This window comes from Paramisgurnus dabryanus, chromosome 17, assembly GCF_030506205.2.
Source record: "Paramisgurnus dabryanus chromosome 17, PD_genome_1.1, whole genome shotgun sequence".
NCBI classification, from domain to species: Eukaryota; Metazoa; Chordata; class Actinopteri; order Cypriniformes; family Cobitidae; genus Paramisgurnus; species Paramisgurnus dabryanus.
The window spans coordinates 6,332,129-6,357,667 of record NC_133353.1 but is presented as its reverse complement, the minus strand read 5'-3'; the positions used below and the strand labels follow the sequence as shown (position 1 = coordinate 6,357,667).

Below are 25,539 nucleotides of genomic sequence, written 5' to 3'. Positions count from 1 at the left end.
CAAGAAAGCTCGAAAGTAGTCTATACGACTACATATAAGGTCTCCTGAAGCAAACTGATTCAAGTCACTATGTAGTAAACATCCTAAACTCCACCACAGAGCCATTTTGTGGTTGTTTTCATTATTGGCCACATGGGCGCAGCAATTAACTAAGAGAGCAATGGTTAAAGAGCAAATCTTGAAAGTTAGAAGCTGGTTCTGGTATTAAAAGTCGTTCTTTTAAATGCATGTTAATTATTAACATCATCAGCGCCAGCGGTTGATGCTTCTGACATCATCTACGTTTCATGGAAAGACAATTATATGAATTCGTGACTTAAGATTTCATTATCCAAACATTTTAAAGTGTCTCACGAACTCATCCTTTCTTTTGTCTTTCTTCATCCATACTTGAATAGATCAACCTGTCAAGTATGCATGCATGACTGGGTCGTCTTTCATATTAAATTAATAAATTTAACACTTCAGTGAGCTGTATGTATGAAAGAAATATTACCCACACTCCTGAGCGGAAGCTAATGTGTCAATCGTCAAATTTTATAATGAATTCTCAAACCAATTTTTTACCAATTGTGGCTCAGTAACCGTGAAGTCTTTATCCACAATAGGACTGCATGGTATTGAGGGAAAATGCATTATGCAATAATTTCCCAGATAATGTGATATGATAATGTTTGTTTGTGCTTTTCTAATATATTTAAAAACTAGTGCTGGACAAATGATTAATCACGATTATTCGCATACAAAATAAAAGTGAGTTTTTGCATTATATATATATATATATATAAATAAATTCACACACATTTTTTGTATTTTTTGGTTGTATTCTAATAAAGAGATTAAAAAATAATTATATATGATCACTATACAGTTGCAAAAAAATAAGATCTAATGGTGGCATGGTGGCCTAATGCTATGTACACACCAAAAGCGTTACTCGCTTTAGATTACTCGCGGGATTTTGTGTCATGCAAATTTTTAGCTCGAGTTGAATATTTTCAACTTGGGCTAAGACGCGTTTGAGGCGAATAGCGCGTCTTTTGCATCATCCGCATCGCCCCACGCGAGGATGCGTCTGATCGCGTCTTTGCATTGACTTTGTATGTAATCTACTCGCGCAAATTGTTGAACTTGCATCTGGTGTGAACCCACAGTAACACTTTTGCAAAGTACTCTATATATATATATATATATATATATATATATATATATATATATATATATATATATATATATATATATATATATATATATATATATATATATATATATATATATATATATTATATATTATATATTTTTATATATTATATATTTTTATATATTATATATTTTTATATATATATATATATATATATATATATATATATATATATATATATATTATACCATTTGTCTGAAATGTATGTGTATGTATTTAAATATACATAATAATTACAACAGTACACACTGCAAAAAATGATTTTCAAGAAAACATTTTCTTAGTATTTTTGTCTTGTTTTCAGTAAAAATATCTAAAAAATTTTATATTAAGATGTTTTTTCTTGATGAACAAAATAATCTAAGAAAATAAGTCTACTTTTTAGACCAAAAATATTAAATTTAAGTGATTTTGTGCATAAAACAAGCAAAAAAATCTGCCCATGGGGTAAGCAAATTTTTCTTGAATTTTTCTTGAATTTTGTGTTTAAGAAAAATGTTTAAGATTTTTTTGCTTCTTGAAAATAATTTTTTGCAGTGCACACACATTTATTATTTAAACAAACCTAAAACAAACTTTTATTTTGTATGCGATTAATTGTTTGCCCAGCAATATTAAAACTGAATATTATATAACAAACATGCGCTTTACATTCTTTCTGATCGTCAGCACATGTCAGACCACACATTTTCACTAACAGTTGTGTGCAAGTTGCTAAAACACAACCTAATAAAGAATTAAAATTATTCCGTTATTGCAAACTATTGCTGTATGCATATTGCGATATGTGCGCCTGCTGTGTTGCGCCTGTTTCGATAAATTGCGTGGTCCTAATTTGCATCCAGAACTTCTTTTTTGAGCCATTGATTTATTATGCGCTTACGGGCGGTTTCCCAAACCGGGTTTGGATTAATCCAGGACTAGGCCTTATTAATATCAGGTCATTTAAGACATTTTTGCAAACATACCTTACAAAAAACACGACAGGTGTACATCTCAAGACAAAAAAATGACAATGAAATATGTTAAAATTAAACAGGACAAGGTGTTTTTAAATCAAAGCAGTTCAAACATGCATTTTAGTTATAAACCCTGTCTGGGAAAAGGCCCCATAATTGCTTATTTTAAAATACACCATCAAATGTTTTCTTATGTATGCCTGTCAACACATTCAGATGCATTTTGTGAATATAATGTGCTGAAACAAGTGTTACCTTTGAGATGACGTAAAGCAAACATTGCTAAAATAGTTGCTTGTTTTTTGTAATGAGAATCTAAATCTGGTTGACAGAAGTGTGTCACAATGCATTTCATAAGCACTGCATTGCGGTATGACATATAACTTGAAGGCCATGAGGGTGAAAATGACAACCTATTGTCACCGAAACTTGATCATTTCTTTATCTTGGATCATTGTTTTATAAAACACTCCTGAGAAATTAAGAATCATATTTTGTCTTTCAAAGTCACCATTAATTATTAAATAAGAGCTCTATAACATGTGATACAAAATATTCAAATGCATTTTTATTATGCATGATTCATTGCAGGATTTAACTCGAGAGCTACAAATGATGGGTCGTCGTGTCTCACATCTCCAGCTGATTGGCTGATGAGTCACTTAATTGAATCATTATGAGTACACTAAAGACTCACCGACGAAAAATTCTTCAAATATCTCTTACGTGAACAATGTTTGTTCAGTAAATGAACCCTCCGCAGTCCCATTCAGCTGCTTTTATGCGTATCCTGTGAAAAAGAATTTTATTAAAGCAATAGTCATTAATACTTCTGTGCATATATAATCACCGTAGTTTATTTTTTAAATAATATAATCAATTCTTTGATTACGTTTTTTAGATATTTATAACTATCTTTGCAATAGATGAAGCAGGTTTCTTTAGAAAGTTTGTGAATAGGATGCACACAAGAAAAGAAATCTTTCGTCTGTGACCCCATCAGTACAGCCGAATGTTCTGTCATAAAAGACAGAGAGTTCTTGTCCATCAGCTTCAGGGACACCTTGCGACATAAACTATACCTCGGGAAGGAAAAAGAGAAAAAGCAATGTATCATAGTCTTGTTAACATTTACAGCTTCTTGTAAAGTTTAATTAGCACCGAATTTTCACCTTTTGTATCACAGTCAGAAGTGTTAACCACTGATAAGGTTCATCATCACACCACTTGCATTGCTTTTAACGCACAGTAAAAATAAAAGTGTGCATATAGTAGTGTGCTACAGGTCCTCAGTTGTGTTTGCAAGTTTTTAAGAATTTTTGCTTTAAGAAATATCCACGTACCTGAATGACAATAAATTGCTGGTAAAGTTTCCATGGTGATTCTGCCATCCAAGTTATTTTTGCCATCCAATTACCTGTGGATTTAATCTGTAGCTCCAGTTTTTGACACCTAAGACTTGTTTCACGATATCACTGCGAGACGAAATGAACTAACAAGCTGAATGCATTAAAAAATATGTTTTTATTACAGAATAAATCACAATTAAGTGTGCATCTTCTGTTGAAGTCACTTGCGTTCATCTGTAAAAATTGGCTAATTTCAGTGTGAATTGGAGTCTTATGTGAGGGTCTGCCTTTGGATGGAAAATACTTTACCTGCGAGAGTTTATCACTGTATTTTAATATAACATTATATTACACAGGGGGATATTTAAGGAAAGAAATTTGTGCCTCATTACAGTGTTACAGGATTCAATTTTGCCTTCCTTAGAATGCTGATGCATGTTTATTAAGATATATGAACCACAGGTTACACCAAAATACCATAGTAAGCTGAATCACATCACATTTCAATGCAGCTTTTGTAAGAGAAAGCATTGATAAATATCTAGTTACTTTGTAATTACCGATTTGATGTAAATCATGTCATTTGATATTAGCAGTACAATAATTTCTTTGTCCTGTGTTGCCAAGTAACTACAATTCAGTAGATTTTAAATACACTGGATTTGTATTTTGCTAAATGAAACTTACCACACTATTCATACTGTATTTATTCAGGTTATATGAATTAAATTAAAAAATATGCTAAAAGCATTTAAGTCAGGGCTGTCAAATGAGTGGTTGCGATTAATCCCATTGGGCCTCATTTATAAAATGCTGCGTAAAAACCATCTTACATTTGATCTTATGATCATTTATCAGAAATGCGTACGTGTGATTCATACACCGAACGTACGCGCAAAAAACGCGCGTACCCCTTTCAAGTCGCAAATGAACTTGAACTTGTGCACAGCCGAGCAGTTTCAGATCTCCGCCTTTAAACGATGCCTAATTAATGTCACAGACATATAAAAGAGCAATTCTCAATGTTTAAACCAAATTCCGCGCAGCAAAATTGGCTTATATTTCCAAAAACCTGCAGCAATCAGACAAGCAAAAGTACGTACGTCTGCCCAGACCCTGACGTGGCGCTAAGCACTTTTCCACGTCAAAGACAGTTTTTATAAATATGGACTTTGCCGTGGATTTTTGCGTACGCAAACTTTACGATCAAATCTGTGCGTACGCACACTTTATAAATGAGGCCCATTGTGTCCAGGTGAAAAAGAAGTACACTTCCAAAGTGTACTTAAAGTGCTCTATTTTGCGCTCTAATTTTGTACTTCTACTAATATACAAAAAATTCTTCTTTAGTACTTCTTAAGATAATCTTAAGAACATCTAAGTGTACTTCACTGTGCTATTTTAAGACACTAAAATGTGCTAAAATGTATTTAAAAAGTGTATTTAGGTACCACTTGTAGTAAAGTTGAACCCCTTGTATGAAAGTTGAGTTCAAGTTTAATACAAGTATAAACTAAATACATTTTTAGTTCAGATAATTTTAAGAACATCTTAAGAAGTACTAAAGAAGAATTTTTTGTATATTAAGTACAAAATTAGTGTGTGAAAATAAAGGACTTTAAGTACACTGTGGAACTGTACTACTTTTCACGTGGGCATGTGTATATACACACAAAAATGTATACATTTAAGAAAATTGTTATTTATATATAATTTATTTAAATGCATATATAATATAAAATATACATATATATTCACATGTAATTGTTTCATAAATACATACATTAATTTGTGTGTATTTATATATACATAATAATTACAAACAGTACACACACGCATATATTATGCAAGCGCAAACTTTTATTTTGTATGCAATTAAATGCGATTAATCATTTGACAGCCCTAATTTAAGTTTATTGAAAATTTTACAAATATGAAATGATTTACTTATTATTATTATTATTATTGGTTTTTTTTATTTTTAAGAGCACCTTATTATGCAAAATCCACTTTTACAACACTGTAAAAAATGCTTTGCTGCCTTAAAATTTTTTGTTGAATCAACTCGGATTTACAAGTCATTTCAACTTACTATTATTTATCTTGACTAGGGATGAGTTGTTATAACTAAAGGTGAGTTGTTATAACTTATAAAATTAAGTTGACTTTTCTCAACTATATTTTATAAGTTGTGACAACTCTGTTGACATGACTTGTAAATCTTGTAACAAAAAAATTTAAGGCAGCAAAGTATTTTTTACAGTGAAGTTTGGACATAATGTGAACACAACCACCCTACGATGAAGAAAATACACCCACTCCTCGTTTTTTAATCCCTGTAGAACCAAAGCAATCTCCTTAGACATGCCTTTTTGATTCTCTTGTTAATGTGAGGTCACATTGATAAAGCCCCGCCTACTTACAGTCCTGCATTACCATAGTTGTACTCTGATACTAGATACTATTGTCTCAGACTGTATAAATCAGATCTATTTTAACAGAAAGTGCTCACTGTCTGTTTGTAAGGAAGTGAGGAGCTGTAACTCATTTGCATTTAAAAGTACAGACATTAAAACAGTGCGTTTTCACTCCCACCCAAATAGGGGCACTTTGGACATGCTATAATAAATGATCTGTGGGTTATTTTGAGCTGAAACTTCACAGACACATTCAAAGCACACCTGAGACTTATATTACAACTTGTAAAAAGGCCATAGGTGCCCTTTAACTCTTTTATCACCGAGATATCTCATCAATTAAGAGAAAACGTTTGCATAAAAAACTTGGTCCTTGTTTCTGATTAGTTTTTATGTTAATTTTTAATACCGCAAATATCCACGAAATCTAAATACACAAAATAACGTATATTTAAATATAAATTACCCAATTTATAAAAACTGAAGCCAAAAGATTATTTACTTATTTGACACTCTGTGTATGTTTTGATAATCGTTCTGAATCTGTTTGCTAACAAAATTTCTTCACAAAAATGTACAGTACGTAAAAGGACATATTATAATGGATATGCCCCTGTGACAGCTAGGGACCATTGTATGGCCATCATGACAGCGTCGTTCATTTATCAAAAGCCAAACGCAATGCATTGTGAGATACAGTATTGTATACAGTACAATGCAAGCCATCAATGTATCCCATAAAACCAAAATATCCACATATCCTGTGTCAATAGAGCAAGTAATACACTGCCATTTGTCCCTTTCAATGTGTATGGTAAAGCCATCACAAGCAGGTGATTCATCAGGAAGTGCGTTTCTGCCTTGAGAGGTTTTCAAAGTGCATAAGAAGCATCACACTTAAAAGGTCAAAGCTATTTTGTATGACCAAAGGAAAGATTTCTGATTGGAAAATGTATTTACTTTAAAGTACATATTGCTTTATCTGAAGTACATATTGCTTTATTTGAAGTTACCAGGATTATCATTTTAACATGGTCACGACTTTGGTTTAAGACACACAGACATAAAATGTGCTGTTGGTTTTACGCTTAGTGCCGACACTGCCCGTTCCTAAATGATGGCACGTGTGAAAGGCCTCTCAGCGGGTTACTCTGACATTAGACTGAGTTAATGATGTGTGAAACGTCAGTTATTGTGCCCTGTGGTCCAGCGCCGCTGCTCTCTCACCGTCCTCACAGTAGTGGGTCATTTTAATCACAAGATGTGGCGCTTGACTAACAGGCTCACATTTCACACCCAACACAGGAGTAGTTACATAGCTTCAGACAGATTCACAGCCTGACCTTGCATTATGAAAAACCTTGGATATATCCAAAACACACACTCACAAAAAGATTTTGATGAACTCATACAGGTTCTGAACAGCATGAGGGGAAGTAAATAATGACAACATTTTCATTCTAGTAGCCATCATAACTTTAGTTATTTTACCTCACGTCCAATTTAGCTCCAACCACAAAATATGCATGTGGTTTGAAATTGTATAAACTATATGATAACAGATGCATTTGTCTCAATCGGCTGCCTAGTTCAGACGTCAGTGCACTGTTCAGGGTGTCAGTCATTTTAAGGGCTGTCTCGATAATAAAATCCATTTGGTGCACTGAAACATTCATAATGCACCACAAAAACCCTCGTTGCTCGTGACATTTTCTCTTAGATCGAAAAATTTGACAAGCCAACCCGATAAACATCATGAAACATGATTTACTTTTTTACAAACAAACCTCTTATTATATTTTATATATACACACACATTACCAGACAGGTAAGGAACATAAAAAAATGCTCTTTAAATGACACAAGGGCAGTACCCTTTGATAAAGTACACCCTTGCACCTAAAGCCGAAAGTATACTCGGGACGTCCGCGTATGCGCGCCGTCCGCATGACGTCATTTTCGTCATTTTCGTCATCAGGAGGGTGCGCGGACGGCCGCGCGGACCGTCCGCGTGCAGCCCAAAATTTGAGACCGCGCGGACAGTGCGCGTACAGTCCGCGTACGACAGCGCATGCGCGTGAAAATATTTAGACAGGACACTCCACTATAAACAATTATACAAAGGAAATAGACAGCATTTGCACACACACTATCGTTTTTCTTCTTTAACTTTTACTTCTTCCAAGAACAGAAAGCTGTGGAGCATGTTTGTTTGATTCCTGTTCTTTGTTGTCTTGTTGTTTGTTCTAAACTGTGTTTGCAATGGTGGATCAGTTACTTTTCTTCACCTATCCTAATGTTTTAATGTACTCTAAATGTCACCAAATCAGTGCTGCCCTGACAGCCTGTTAGACTAATAATTTGAATAAGAAATCATTAGTATTGCGTATAGTGTCGAACGCGGCCATCCGCGTGTAGCCGCGGGGACTATACCCGGAAAGCTGCGCGGACGCGTGCGCGCGCGAGCCGGACGCGGACGCGGAAAAAAAGTATACCCGGCCCTTAAGAAGTCATGTAAGTACCTCAAAGGCAGAGGCGCATTGCCCATGTGCCCTGTGTTTTTTGAGCCAAATCAAAGAAACCATTAATCTGTCTTTTTATCTGTTTAATATGCACAATATTATCAGTTTTGTGCGGCAACCTTGTCACTTTGAGAGATTTTCATTGTGTTGATAGGGTTTTGATCCTTCATTAGGAAGCTGCTGCAGATGCAATGTGTTTGCGTGGTTTCTGGTAAAAAACTCACATTATTTTCCACATACCGTACATTTTTGTAGCTCCAGAACTCCATCTCTTCCTAAAATGCACTGATTTTGTACAAAACTCATCAATTTGAAAAGCGCTGTGTCCCTGATTGGCCAGCTAATCTGTATGTTGTGATTGGCCTGAATACCTCTGACGTCAGCAGGAAATGTGACGCTCCTTACCATGATTAAAGGATTTGCTCACAATACATTGCTAACAGGAGTTAACTTACAAGCTATGAGTCAAAGAGGGAGGAATTATGATAATGTCGGTCTTTACTACATCACCAATCCCAGGAAGTAAACTGTTGCCTACAATCCGTGTGTTTGTTGTAGTCCAAGAAAAGAGATTTACGTTGGAGACGATAACTCGCGTCATCTTTTACTTTGGGGTTTGTAACTTTTGCATATCTTTAATTCAATTCAATTCAAGTTTATTGTCCAGAAAAAGTGGAAATTTGTCTTTGGCTCCACAGGTGGATTTCTAAAACAGATACACAATGAAAAGACAATAAATACAACAGACAAATAACACAGTAACCCTTAGAAACAACAATAGATAACACCTTTATCAGCCACCAATATCAAAAAGATAAATATGGATATCATGGACTATTGTGAGTTCAGTAATGATATAGCACTTGGTATAAATGACCTAAATGAATAAACATACCAATACACACTTACACACCAAAGGAAATGTAAAATCCTGAGTCGGATAATTGGTGCATTTTAAAACGACTTCAGAAAGGGTCACAACATTTCCAAATCCCAGTACGGTATAATGTGCAGTTAACCTGTGCAGAAAATATATGGTTTAAAAGGTGCCAGTCTTAATGTTATATTAATATATTTCTGGATTCATCTTGGTACAACGCCAGAGTTCACAGGGGCGCGTCATGACATACTCACAGTCATATATGAGGCAATCATTTTGTGCAAAAATGTGTTCCTCTAATAATTTTATATAAATATATTTTTAACATTTTTAACATTTGCAATTAAAATAAAAAGTTGAAAATAAACAAAAAGTGTTAGAGCATTATTGCTTTTGCAGCGTTGAACATGAAAATAATTGCTTATGTCATTTCATTGTTTATATACTTTATGGATTTAAAATTACATTAATTTTTAGGGATGCACCGATACCACTTTTTTGGAATACGAGTACGAGTACTTGCATTTCAGTACTTGCCGATACCGAGTACTTAATAAATAAAACATTATTTAAATTTACAGGTAACAGCTTTAGTCATATAATTTAACAAAAAAACAAAGAACTAGTGTTCCAGTTTGTTGTAAACTCTGCCTCTTTGGACAACACGAGGCATTAACCCCTTACACGCCGCTCAAACATAGACATTTCTCAAACCGTGGTACCGATTCCAGGTATCGGGGGACCTTTAACGAGTACTTTAGAAAATGTGGTATCGAGGCCGATACCAGTATCGGTATCGGTGCATCCCTATTAATTTTATAACATATTGCAGTTGTTGTGCAAATGCGTTAATGGCACAATTAAACAAGTCATTAAACAGAACAATATAAACAAAAAAAAGGCATTTCAGATGTAAATATGATGCCAATATGTCATTACTAATATATCATAAGTATTTGACATAAAAGTTAGTCAGCACATTTATTTTGGTGGTTTTTACATGAAGGCAGGGTGGCTCAGATTGTTAGAAATGTAAGTGGGAGTGCCAAGGAAAAGACTGAATGCTCTATATATTTATTTTTAGGGATGCACCGATAGGAATTTTTGGGCCGATACCGATTTAAACAGACAACTTCTGGCCGATACCGATATTAAACACTTGTATACAATACTATACAGTTGGTCTATTAGGTAGTTTATTTCTGCATCAAATTATTTTTACTGAACATGGATTGGATCTAATTAACATTCAACTGACCAACATAATAAGAGAGGCACAAACTAAGCTAAAACAAATATAATAAGACAGCATGACAACCTTCAAAGGTGGTTTTTGCTATTCAGCATTTATTTTATTAACAACATTAACTCATTTTTTTTTTACATATAATGGATTTCTTTATGCAGTTAATTAATAAACAATCGGTATCCGCCTTTCTCGTGCTATTGCCGATATGCTGATGGTTTCAAATTCATCAAAAATCGGCCGATAAATATCGGCGGCCGATACATCGGTGCATCACTATTTATTTTAATGTCGGTTTATGCACAAATTTCTGTAAGCTGTGCACACTGTGCCCCCTGTCAATATTGATACCAAATGTATACATGTACCTAAATGGTATAAAAAGCTTTTGAACAATGGCTTGGGAACATTTCTTGACCATTTTTACTGACAGTAAGACCAATGTTCTTAACATTTAAATGTAACAAAGTCACACTGATACATAACAGAATAATCTTAAGTATTCACATCACAAGAAAATAAGTCATCATTGTCCCATTAATGTGTAGTGAGCCAGGGTCCTTACCAGGTTGTGTCAAATGCTGTGTTTGCAGGCACCAGTCATCCATATCAAACATGCTGCTTCTTAAATGTTTACATTATTATGTATCGGTGGAGAAGCTGTTGGGTAACCACAACAAAACCACACATAAATACATTAAAGTCAACCTAAATTGATCCTATTCATGTCATTTACACCCTGTCTCAGTCTTATTGATTCTATGCATGTGATCATCAACGTGTATTCAGTGAGCCGTGTCTATTTCCCCTGGGGGTTTCATAGTAAACACTTTAATATGCATTTTTTTTTATAGCAATCTCAAAATGACCTACGCCTGAGCATTGTCCCAATAATTAATGGGTTTGAAACCCAATGGCTCTCCTGAAGTGGTTGATGTCCTCAGGGTAACATTATGTTGACCTTGGGACAACATTTCAATCAACCAACACTGTAAAAAATTGTTCTATCAATTCATATTTTTGTTTTACTTTAATTTATTCAATTAAATTGAATAATTTCTATTTGTTTCATAAGTTATGTCAACACATCAAGATATTTGCATGCAACATTACAGCATTTCTTTGTTTGTTTGTTTGTTTTGTTTTTACAGCACATGGAACACACATAATGATAAAATATGTACCTTGCAATGCACTGTAAGATGCTTTGGATAAAAGCGTCTGCCAAATGCATAAATGTAAATATATCCCTAGTCTCCTCTACTTGAAAGGTGTGTTTCTGTGTATAATTTGGCCAGTCAGGGGGAAACTATAAAACTCATGCACCACTGAAGTCTTTCCTCAAGCCACAAAATAATCAACACTGCATTAATCCAACATCCCAGCGCTCCACTTGAGCTTTTACTCCTTCCTGTTTGGTAGGAAGCCAGGCCTCAAACTGGCAACAGATAAAGAGCTGTGAGAGGAACTTTCCATAACGCCCCATCAGACAGGTCGCATATCTGTTATGATATTTTACTCAATGTTTTTTTCAAGGTTGGTTCTGTTGTAGAAGATGAGCTGGAGAATGTTGTCACTTCCTTTCGTTATTGAATCCACATCAATCGCTTGGGACTCAATGACAGAAAATGATGAAATTTTCTGCGTCTGATCCGTCCGTAGTCCTTCCCAACAGGCAGGAAAAATCTTTGCGCTGGAAGTTCATACATTATTCATGACATTGCCCTTAAAGCAAACGAAATGAATGTAGCCAGACACAAAGTTTAAGAGTAAAGGTTGATGTTAATTTGTTTTCTGGTGTCTCAGGTGGGATCTTCATTGGTGTTGTTAATCCGGCTCGCTGAAATTAAAGTTTGATCCGTGAAAGCCCAAAGGGCAATTCTTTCTGTACTCAAGGCACGAATATTTACCACCCACCCCCTAATTCAGAGCAAACGCTGCTTCTTCATATAGAGCAAAAAGCTGCAAAAAGCTAAAAACAAAGATATCATTCTCAAATTTCATTACCTCAACCTAGACAAATTAATAAATACCTATCTTTTTTCAATGCGTGGACTGTACAGCTCGTTGTGAATGTGTTAGCATTTAGCCTAGCCCCATTCATTCCTATGGTACCAAAAAAAGTTTTATTTTGTGGCACCATACTTACTAGTATAACTCCTCATGTAACAGTCTTTAAATAGGGAAAACACGGAAGTGTTAGGTGGCTTACCTGTTTGGTACCATAGGAATGAATGGGGCTAGGCTAAATGCTAACACATTCACGACGCGCTGTACAGTGCATGCATTGAAAAAAAATAGATATGTATTAATTCGTCTAAGTTGAGGTAATAACATAGTTTAATATGGCAAAAGGGTAGACTATTCCTTTAATGCACAATGAACCAACATGAACAATTGTATTGCAAATTGCCATTAATGACACTAACATTAACAAAAATTAATTAATGATGACTAAATGACCAAAAAAAAAATACTTACGGCTCATTGTTAGTTCATGTTAGCTAATGCATTAAATAATGTTAACAAAGACAACGATATGTTTCTAATGTAGCCAGACTTGATTTAGTCGTATTACATGTATTTTTAAGTCTTAGGAAAATAGGAACAGGAATTATGACTACAGCCAGGTATTTACTGCTAAAACAACTTGCCATAAACTGTTCTGTTTTCGTAAAAAAAACTTTCCTGGCTAAGCTAACCAAAAACAAACCTTGAAAAACAAACATTCTGTAAACCATCAACTAACGTTAACGTTTTGGGGAAAAATAGCGTAAGGGTAACGTTTTAGGAACCAAAAATTGTTAGCTGGGTATGAGTATTGAATGTTATTTTTAAGTCTTATAGGAACAGGAATTACGACTAGTAAAGCCACATGTATTTAATGCTTAAACAACTTCCCAGAAAAACAGCAGCTTTCTCTCTCTGAGGGGCGTTCATGAATCAGGAGAACTTGTTGACACGGAAATCCTGTGGAATTTAACCAGACGACAACTTTTCTTTCCAGTCTGAACTCGACCTGCTAAAGTGTTTTTATTTAAATGTGCCGTATAACTTTGAGTTCATATCATAATCCAACAAGGACACTTGACATCAAGGTAAATATATTACATATGATACATATTATATTTGTTTGATTACACTGTGTATTCATTTTACTACATTGTAAAGCCACAAGTAAGGTATTATGCAGTATTTTAGTTTTTGATGCAAGTTTGCTGTTATTTTAATCATGCTAAAACAATACCAGGAAGACTTAAGATTAAGAGAATTAAGTGCATTAGCAAACATGAATGAACAATACTTCAGCAACATTTATTCATCTTAGTTCATGTTAATTTCAGCATTATTAATATTTTTTAAATAAAAAGTTGTAACTGTTAACATTGGTCAATGCACAATTAACTATTGCTAGTAACTAACATTAACAAAGATTAATAAATTCTAAAAAAAAAACTGGCCTTGTTAGTTCATGTTAGCTAATGCATTTAATAATGTTAACAAATACAACGCCATTCTTCTAATGTAGCCAGACTTTTATAGGCTAAGTCCTATGACGTGGCAACGTACTGTATGGCAAGAATCAGCAGTAAAGCAACACAGACAGAGAAAGTTATTTTATAAAGTTGACTAATCAACTTTTTCAACACAGCTACCAGATCCGTGTACTATAGTGGAGTGGATAGAAGACGTTAGCAAATGCCCAAAAATAAAGTGGCCAGATACATATATACGTATATTAGTGCAACCAAACGCAACAACCACACATTTTGATGCTGGGAAACCATTTATATAAACATTCCGAGTTGCTAGCACGTTAGAAAAACATTAGAACCAATGGGGAATAACACACCACTTCTGTTGCTGAAATGCACGCGCAGGCTATTTGATCACGTGGGCTGTAAAAGGGTCTATTAAATGTTATTTTTAAGTCTAAATTATTCATATAAAAAAAGTTATCTGAATGATCTAATTCGTTTTTCAAAAATATTCATATTGTCATCCACGTATATAATTAAGTTTGGACAGTTTACTGTATAGTTTACTACATTTTAGTGAAAATGATGGAGATTGACTCAAGCCGCAAGAGTGCGGCCGCGCGGGTGCAGAATTCGCAGTGTTGCCAGATCCCATTGTTAAAAAACCTCTTTAGACAGTGTTTTAGTAATTAATGTGACACTTTGGGATATCTATAAAGTGATGAGTAACCTCTTAAACCCTAGGACACTGTCCCGGGTCCAAAATTACTTATTATGACTTAATATAAAATATTCTTTTAATTTTTTAATGGTCTGTCATGGACCCAGTACCACATATGAGATACTGTTTGAAAGCTTAGAGTCTCTACTTTCTGCAGATATGCATCACTTTAAGTTATTTTTTACTGTAAGAAATTTATTTACACTTATTACACGGCTCTCTGGAATGCTTGATTCTGATTGGTCAGTTGAGACATTTGCAGGTTCGTTCTTTTCAAATAATAACCGCTCCAAAATAATAACGCATAGCCGGACTACTTGCACGAGTAAAATCGCTCCGCGCCAATAAAGATCAATAAAGATTACTGTCTGTTTGGCGCCATCTTGTGACAAACACTCGACAACCACGGCAAGACACAGACAGCTTACTGAGACTGAACTTGACAAAATAGAGCATGACAGCTACGAAGCCAACACAGAAAAAAATACAGAATGGGCATTAAAACTTCTCAAAGACTGGCTAAAAGAGAAAAAAATGGAGACAGACAAGTATGAAGCAGAGGATCTTAATAAGGTATTACGATCATTTTATGCATCTGTGCAAAGTTTCGCGGAAGGATAAAAATGTTAATTTAAAACAAATATGCCAATAAAATGTTTCAAATTCATATTCATGTCCAGTTTTTTTTCTTATGTGGCAAGTAGCCGTGTAATAAGCGAGATAATGTAGAGGCAGCCGGTAGTTATTGGGAAATAAGCCCCTTCAGTGTGATACAAGACCCTCCGCTTCGCGTCGGGTCCTGATCACACTGTCGGGGCTTATTTCCCAAAAACTACCGGCTGCCTCTACATTATCCCTTACTTATCACCCCCCCATATTTTTTTATATAATTTAATATTCAAATACTTCATATTTTTCAAATATGACAAACATGGGCAAGTCTTATATCAAATGAAAGCCTTATTTTTGTTCTATTATCAACACATATCCAACAATCGTTGAATGAATAATGAAGTAAAAAATGGTCTTTTGTAAATTTACGTGAAACTTGAGCGTGAACTGCCTCAGATAGCACAGATTGCTACAAGTGCTACACCATCTTTTATCTTAGGTCCTACTCTAAACAATAGTCGTGTTTGCACTATCGGGCTTCAAGCGGGCGGGCCAGTGCCTGCCGAGGCCTGTCGCGTTTGCATCGTCACTTCCGGGGCATGATCGTGCTTCGCTGGTGCTTCGTTGGGGCTTAAGGCCCGGTTTTTCTGGCCCGCCGAATGAGTCCATTCACAGCATTTTCTTTGGTTGTGTGCATGAATAGTCCATTGCTATGTATTATATGTGCAAAACAAAAAAAGTTTTTTATATGAAAAATTTATTTTCACACCCTTCAGTTAAAGGCGCTCTAAGCGAATTGAAGCGTTTTAGACCATAAAACATTTTTTGTTACATACCGGAAACATCTCCTCACTATCTGCTTGCTGCCTGTCCGCTGAACTGTAAAAAAAACGCGATCTCTGTAGACAGCCCAGGCTTCACAAACGGCAATATCAACATAGTGGCCAAACCTAGCATCACAAAACAAAACAAAGTATTCCAGCCAATAAACGACAAAAAGGATTTGGGGGTGGGGGTTGGGCGCGTTCATGAAAGCACGGAAGGGAGGGGGAGGAGTTAGCTACGCTCCGTTTGTTTGAAAACAGTTCAAACGTCAACAATAACTAACGTCTCGCAGATTCGCTTAGAGAGCCTTTAAGGGTACCTGTAGCAGTAGCTGTTCAACGTCACTCAAGTGGCCAAAAATGTTATTTTTAAGCCGAAGCACAAGACACAAAAATGAATGAATGATGAATGCGTGTCTCTGTGAGAGGATCTGATATAGTATAAGAGCATGCATGCCGCCGGCACATCTGAACATCATTCAAGTGTGCGCTGCTATCATGGCCTAATACATCACCTCCACCTTCCTGTGTCTGTTGCCATAGTAAACCCTTTCTTCCATCAACCAAAACACATGCAAAACACAAAACCGTTCCACTTTCAAACCACAAGCTTCAGCCGTCTCTATGGCAATGCCTGTTAGAAGGCACCTTTGATACTTTGAGTTTTGTGCGGCAACTGCATGAAACAATGACTGTGTTTGACATTCTAATCGGTAAAATGGAGCATTGAGCGCTCACAAAGAAAGCATCCATATCTCACGCAGACACTGAGCCTCTGCAAACACAGAAGTGTAAATGCCTGATTAACCCACTAACACCTTCAGTGAAGACAGAGAGGTGAGAGAGGGGAAATCTTGCAACATGTCACACTATGAGAAATCGCTCGGAGGGTGAGACTTCAACATCTGCTACAGAGGCGATTCTAGGGTTAGAGCTTTAGGGGTGTTGAGCACCCAATGAGCTCCGCTTCCACACCCCACCCTTTTTCACACAAAAGACATATTATGTCTATTGTAAAAAAATAACTTTATGATTTTAACATTGGTTTTACTAACTCCTAACTCCAAATTCCAGATTTTTTTATTTTTTTGGAGACCTTTCATGCATGAAAGGGGACAGCGGCGGCGATCCGCTGGACTAAAATAGTCCGAAAATAAACACTTATTAGGTGTACCATAGTGATTCAGGATATGACAAAAACATGGTGGCTTGAAAGATTGATTCATGATGAACTTGCTCATTATAAACATAAAGTAAACATTCTGTGAGATTTGAACAAAAAAAGTTGCATCACAACATGATTCTCACTCTGCGTGTGTTTCACGCTGGATGACGGTCGGGCTCGATGCAGGTACAGAGAAGTAGAAGAAGAGGATGACACCATTTGCTAAGCTGGCAACCACACACTACGAAGTTTTGGACATTATTTATGTAGCTAGCCTCGCCCATGGTGCTTACCATCATTTATCAAAAAAAATTCTTAGTCATTTATCACAATACTTTCAAAATATTTTTTTTCCTACTATGGAAGTCAATGGTCACTTACTGCTGTGTGTTTACCATAATTTCTCAAAATATCTTCTTTTGTGTCCATCAGAGAAATACAATGTATACAGGTTTAGAACAACATGAGGATGAGTAAATGATGACAGAATTTTTATTTTAAAGTGAAATATCCCTTTAAGCACGAATGTCTTTTTCGTGTCACTCGCACAAATTTCTATAAATCGCTTTTCTAATCCGTGGCAAGACTTTCGTGTCATTTTATGTATTGTTTTCTATTTTTTTATTCTAACCCCAAGTGACAATGGTAAGAAAATATGTAAAAATAAAACAATGAGAAAACAATACAAATGACATGAAAAAGAAAGTCATGCCACGGACACGAATTTTTTTTTATAGAAATGTGTGCAAGTGACACGAAAAAGACATTCGTGCTCAAGGCATGAAAAAAAGCAGAATTTTGTGCCATGGACACAAATAAATGAATCTACTTTTTCGTGACTATAATACGACTTTCCGTGAGATCAGTCTAAAAATTTTAGAATCTAAAATTTTCCTTAATCCCTTACATACTAAAATGCTGGGTAATATTCAACCCAGCGTTGGGTCAAAAAAAGGACAAACTTGGGTAGCTTTTAAACCCTTTCGTCTACAGTCATAGTTATGATGTTTTTTGAAACTTAACACTTTAAATATTGTTGCCCAAGAGTTATATAAACTCAAAGTAGGTAGATTAATTACACATGAAAGTGACCCAAAATTTCTTTGAATGAGCATTACTCAGGAAAATAGGAACAAAAAAATAGGAATTATGACTTGACACGCAATTATTAATATTTATTACACGGCTCTCTGGAATGCTTGATTCTGATTGGTCAGTTGAGACATTTGCAGGTTCGTTCTTTTCAAATAATAACCGCTCCAAAGTAATAACGCATAGCCGGTACTACTTGTACGAGTAAAATCGCTCCGCGCCAATAAAGATCAATAAAGATTACTGTTTGGCGCCATCTTGTGACAAACACTGGACAACCACGACAAGACACAGACAGCTACTGAGACTGAACTTGACAAAATAGAGCATGACAGCTTCGAAGCCAACACACAAAAAAATACAGAATGGGCATTAAAACTTCTCAAAGACTGGCTAAAAGAGAAAAAAATGGAGACAGACAAGTATGAAGCAGAGGATCTTAATAAGGTATTACGATCATTTTATGCATCTGTGCAAAGTTTCGCGGAAGGATAAAAATGTTAATTTAAAACAAATATGCCAATAAAATGTTTCAAATTCATATTAATGTCCGTTTTTTTTCTTATGTGACTAGTAGCCGTGTAATAAGCGGGATAATGTAGAGGCAGCCGGTAGTTATCGGTAAATAAGCTTACATAAATTTAAAAATAAAAAATCATATTGTTTAAAGTTATTTTTCCCCCTTCTGTATAAAGCTCCAGATGGCATTCAAATGTTATAGAACCCAAAAACAGCACTAGTGAAATGAATAATCATTATTAATACTAAAAGATAATTAGTACTTAATATTATTAATATGAATATGTAATATTTTTTCATATTTTTTACATATATTTATTTTTATTATTATTTTTTTACAGAAAGCTTTATATCTGAAGAGTGTCTGGTTGCAATATGGAAACTTCAAAACCTCAAGTAGAGGTAAGTTTTTAAATTTTTTTACTTTACTACTTACTTTTTTTTTTACTTTACTAATAAATTTTTATTGCCAAGACTTTGGCATTTATTGTAGGTTCAATGGCATGTTACTTAAATGTTGATTTTTTTTCAGGGAGCTGAATACAAGACAGCCGTTTCATCTGAACACCACAGCGTGAAGCCATACCCTTTCTGTAGATTTGATGCTAAACACATGTACATAGAAAACAGCATTTTTAACGTAACTGAAACAGGTCCTATAGATCTCATACAACCATGCCATGAATACAAAGCATTCACTAATACACCAGAAGAAAAAAGAATGAAAAAATTTACTGATGAGGTCATTCGCTTTGCAGCAGCTTGTATGAACAGCCGCACGAATGGCACCATTCATTTCGGAGTGATAGACGAACCGCATGGACAAATTCTGGGTGTAAGCGTTCAGAAAACTGATAAGTTTGATACAGCTCTGTCACATGCTATCGAAACGCATTTTTCACAAGGTCATGTTCAGACAGCAAAAATCTGTATTAAACCCCCCCGATTTGTTGAAGTTCTCAAAGCTGACAAGACACCTGCAAAAAAATATGTAATCGAGGTAGATGTAGAGCCATCCTCTGTAGTCTGTAAAGACTATTTGTTTTACATTAGTAATCTGAACAAAGATGAGAAGAAGAAGAAATATGACAAGACTTTCTTTATAAGAGACCGCGGCAGCAGCAGCAGTCTTTCAGGAAAGCCCTTGGAAAAGTATGAGAAAAATACCAAAGATATATCCCATCCATGCCAGTTAAGGAAGGAAGCTGAGGAGAAGCATCTCTCTGCTGTCAAAAACAGTGTGCATGGCTCTAAACTGTGTGAGATGATAACAGGCGGGACCCGCTCTATGGACAGATCAAAATATGAACAGTACATTGTGGTGGCTAACAAATCCCATGCGACACAACTGGAAAACCTGCGATTTCTTCTTCACTTGAAACTAGTAGCTGTTTTGGATTTCGATTCAGAATCTGCTGAGCATGGCTTGAATACATTATTTAAGGAGAGAAAAACGGTCAGTGTTTACTCACCGACTCAGTATAAAACTGCAAGTGCGATTAAAGACAAGGCAAACACAAGCTGGGTTTTCTGTAATGGAGGCATCAATGGGGAAGAGCCCTCTGATGCTGATAAATGGTCAGTGGAGAAGGGATCTTCTGTGCGTGATGTTGTTTCTTTAATGTCCCAAACTGCTGTGGGGCATCCCAAAAAATTTCTTGTTATATTCTTGCTGTTAAGTGAGGTGAACGATGCCACAGACCCTTTACTTGAGACCTTCAGCATGTTTTTAGAGAAGCTTCAAAAACAAAATCAAATCTTATGCATCAGTGACAGTGAAACCAAATTCACCTTCTGGAAGAATCTCCTTAAGAACCGATATAATATTGAAATCTCGAGAAGCATTTTCGAGCTGAGTTTTGCTGAGGTCAATGACACTGTGCTCAGTTTGTTCTCAGAGAATCACAAATCAAGACGCTTTCTGCCTTGTGGTGACGGTAAGGTTGTGCTCAAGAAGACAACCGAGGAATCCTTAGATATGCTGAGTGTCCTTTGTGTGAACCAATGTGAAGGAGAATGTCCAGACAGACGGCAAATCGAAGAGAAGTTTTACAAAGGAGAGAAGGTGTCTTGGTGGAACTTTTACTTCTCAAAGCAACCTGGGGCAACGCCATTCTTCGAACGTGATAAGTTTGACTACATCATCAACACAATTATCCCAGACATTCAGAAGCAGAACAGAGCTTGTGTGTTTTTCAACATCCTCCATGAACCAGACTGCGGCGGCACTACGTTAGCCATGCAAGTCTTATGGAAACTCAAGGAAAAATTTCGTTGCACAGTGCTGAAGGACACAGTTCTGAAGGACACAACCGATAACCTTACTACTGTAGCCAAACAGGTAGCGGACCTGCTAATATATGAGACAAAAGAGAAAGAAACACGACTTCCTGTTCTGCTCATGAACGATAACATCCTATGCTATCTGAAAGTCTTGGAACTCCAAAATGAAATTGAGAATGAATGTTCGAACCGGAACATTTTTTCCAAGTCCCCACAAGTCATAATTGTGAACTGCATGAGAGTTGAATCCTGTGAACAGACTGAGGGAACCGATGATGCAGTTGCTATTGGAAACCAATTATCCGAGAAAGAATATAAACAGATTGGGGACATGCTTAGGACGTACGCAAATGCTGAAACATTTTTGTTGCCTGCATTTCTGAGGTACAACTTTTCACCTGACCTCACTCAACGTGTTGTAAAAAACACACTGAATGGATTCAACTTTCAACACAAGCCTGCTCAACTTTTTGCCATTCTTGTTCTCTTGGATGCCTACTGCAGGGATGCTTCGCTGTTAGTCTCTACATGTGAAGAGTTTCTTGATCTGCACTCTGAATCAGGCAAAGTTGAAGATGGATTGAAGAAGTTTAACATTCTTTTGAGAAGACGCACAGTTCCTTCCAAACCTCACTTGGAAGTCATGAAGGTTATTCACTCGTCTGTAGCCGAGTACTCTTTAAAAGAGCTTTCGGCTTCTCATTGTGTGACCAGGGCAGAAATTACTAACCTTCTGCTCACAACAAACTTATTTTATGAATCCGCTCTGGGGAGAAAACATTTTATGCAGAACATCCAAAGCATGTTGGTAAAGAGGCAAAATTTAGCAAATGGTGAAGACTTTACTTTATCTCCTCTTATCCAACATATAATAAGAGAGACTCCAGGCAGGGAAGGGACTGTTTTACTCAATGCCAAAAAGTGGTTTACACCGGATACAGCAATATTACAGTTCCTTGACAGAAACATCAACTTGGAAAGATCCTGAAATAGAACAAACTCTCAAAAATGTTTCAATGTTTGTATCATTTACCTTCTGCTCTCACGACTGGACTCTTGATCGGTGTGCTTGTTTGGTTATTTAATTTATATTGAATTGCTAGTTTATTCCTCTTTGGTGAAGATGTGGTTAAACAATCAGGAGGCTTCTGCCTGTTTGAAAGGGGGCAGGTTTCCATTGTAAGGTGTCAGTCAGCCAGCTATTCAGCATGTGGGCATTTGTCCATCCATAGATCCATATGGTTTTCTTTCTACATTTTAATTTTGCTAGTAAGTTTAGTTTGGGGATTATTAGACATTGGGGTTTTGGTTTGATTATTTCTTTTGTTAAGTGTCCTCTGAGTATTCATGTGAGGATTACACGTTTGAAAATAAATTCTTATATATTAACGATATTTCTTGCTTTTGGTTAAACAATAACAATAAACTTTTATGTTGCTTCTAGTCTTGTCATATCTGTTATAGAGCATGTATATCGGAGTTGCCAGGACTGTGCAAACAAAACTAGCCCAAAAAGAATTCAATATGATTTGACTGAATTTCTATCAGGGGATTTCAGCCAATGGCAACAACTTAACAATAACCAAATTATGTGGGAAAACCACAGACTTGGCAACATTAATGTGCACATTGCTTTTCTGAATTATTTAGAAGCAGCTTTACACAAAATAATCTACAGATCTAACACATACAGTATGTGACTATGCACTAGACATACATTATATGCTTAAAATTATTTGACTTTTATGGCCAAAATCATTAGGATATTATGTATAGATCATGTTCCATGAAGATATTTTGTAAATGTCTTACTTATTTTTGAGTGGATGCAGTTTCCAAGAACTTCATGTGGAAATCTTTTCTCAAAATTGTTCATTTTTGCACCTTTAGATTCCAGATTTTCAAATAGTTGCATCTATGTCAAATATTGTCATATTTATTCAGCTTTCATGTAATGTACAATTATCAATAAGAAAAATTGACCCTTATGACCCTTAGGTTTTTTGGTCCAGGGTCACATATTCTAGTTTAAATTCTTACTCTTTTGGTGTTTTCGTGTTTATTATTAAGGGATTTAAATCCTGCCATGATTTAAAACTGAAAATAAGGTTATTTTATTTGCATATTTCCTGCATGAAAGTCATGTTTATATTATTACCACAAGATAATCATTAAAAGTCTTTGGAAATAATTAACATGCAGTGTTCACAGATTTCACAGACAGGGTCACATATAATACAACTGTTTATATCACATTTCATAAAAACTTTGCATGTTCAAAAAAAATGAAGAATTTGGTTCCAAAACTATTTTTTTTTTCAAAAATGTAAATTATTATGTTATCATGTTTTATCATGCCTAGCTGTTTTTTTATTATGAAGGCTTAAATCAAAACGAACCAACTGCAGGAGTTATCTCATTTTGGAACCAAACTCTTCAAATATAGTGTATTAGTTTATAGCACATATAAGTCTCCAGCCAAGCTACACGCACAGTTTAATTTAAAGCAATTTAGTCAGGTGACAGCACAAACGGTCATGCAGAGAAAACCTTCAATGGATCACATAAAAGCAAAGATAAAGCAAGTGGTCATGCATTCAGTGCTTTTTAAAGGCTCTGCTTGAGCACACCGTCTAAACCAAGGTGAGAATGTCACGCCCCTTTACTGTAAGTATTTCAAGGAAATCCTCTGAATAAATTCTGAAAATGTAATGTTGAAAGAAATTCATGTGGGAGTCTGTTTTGTCTATGTATGATTTAGCAGCACCTGCATTAAAAAAACCTCAGCAACCAGCTATCAGTTAAGAGAACTGCCAAGATATCTAATTTACCAATCCTGACTGCTGATTATAAAAAATGTGAAATTCTCATGCTCCAAAAAATTCTGTGATCGCCGTTGATCAATTCTTACTGTGGCCATGATCCAGCAGTGAAACACATCATTAAAAATGTGTCCCTTGATCAGGGGTGATGTTGGTTTGTTATATTCCTGTACATGTAGTTGCCTATGTCCTCACTCTCTATGATTCGAAAGTAAGACAAATTATAGTCAGTCTCACATTTCAACTTGGCTTCTGTTTCTTACAAGCGTGTTAGATATAGCAATGTGTTTTTACAACATTGTGTACCGTTTCTAGCTACATAAACCTAAAAAATATTTTGGTGACAACGGGTCCCAAATGCATAAATGTAAATTTACATTGTACTCCAAGGTACTTGAATATCATTGCATAAAGGTATAGCCCCCCCAAAAAACATTATTGCATTGTATATATTATCCTTCCATGGTTCCAAAATATCCTAAATATTAATATAAGGGAAGTAGTGGTGCTTTGTTTATAAATGGCTGCTGTTGTAATTCTCTTTATTGTGTCTTTAAAAAAAACCTTTACAACCTAATCTATAAAGGACCTGCTGATGACCCCTGAAACAGCATGATTCGAAATATAATTCATATCGGTGTATTCAGTGCCTTTACTTGAAATCGAACACATGACCTTAATTAAGCTACAAAAACAAAGTGCTAAAGTTGAATACTTGTTGGGTTTATTCAGATACAGAAGTTAGTGATGCTAACCTCATCATTTACTCATCCTCATGTTGTTCTAAATTTGTATACATTTCTTTATTCTGATGAACACAAAAGAATATATTTTAATAATGATGCTAAGCACACAGTTGAGGGTTTCCATTGATTTCCTTGGGGGTTTTTTTCTACTATGGAAGTCAATGTGTACCATCATTTATCAAAATATCTTCTTTAAAAATAAATTTATAAAGAAACCCATAGAGATTTCGAACAACATGAGGATGTAAAAATGATAACAGAATTTTCATTTTTGGGTGAGCTATTCCTTTAACAAACACATTGATTATTAAAGTTAATACATAATGGTGATTATGCAGGTACGTTTGGTGTCCAAAGTCATTTTTTCTGCTCTTTTTTATGTGTTTAATTATTTTACTAAGTTGGTACTCATCACAGATCACAAGATGAAAATCATGATTTGCTGGTTTCCTGATTTTCTTTGGTAACAGAGTTTGACAGTAACAGAGTTGACACTGACTAATTCACATTATGATTTTCAGCTTTATAAGACACTTTTTTACAGAAAGTATACTATTATTATGGCCTGTAACATCTTGTGATCCATGAAAATGAGTACCAAATAATTAAAAATTAGATCTGTCAAAAGATTAATTGCGATTATTCGCATACAAAATAAAGGTTTGTTTTTGCATAATCTATGTGTGTGCATAATTATTTTGT

General features: G+C 35.3%; 1 protein-coding gene across 2 annotated transcripts; it reads left to right on the top strand.

Moving 5' to 3' along the window:
• Positions 1 to 13,331: 13,331 nt before the first annotated feature.
• LOC135735097 (sterile alpha motif domain-containing protein 9-like) lies at positions 13,332 to 24,839 on the top strand. Of its 2 annotated transcripts, none has more exons than XM_065253754.2 (3): positions 13,332 to 13,672; positions 19,328 to 19,388; positions 19,519 to 24,839. In XM_065253754.2, exons 2-3 carry the CDS (start codon positions 19,362 to 19,364, stop codon positions 22,255 to 22,257), a joined length of 2,766 nt encoding a protein of 921 aa, XP_065109826.1. In that variant the 5' UTR covers positions 13,332 to 13,672; positions 19,328 to 19,361; the 3' UTR covers positions 22,258 to 24,839. The 2 variants fall into 2 exon arrangements, with proteins under 2 accessions (XP_065109826.1, XP_065109835.1); XM_065253763.2 differs by lacking the exon at positions 13,332 to 13,672 and adding an exon at positions 17,283 to 17,561.
• The last annotated feature ends 700 nt before the right edge of the window (positions 24,840 to 25,539 follow it).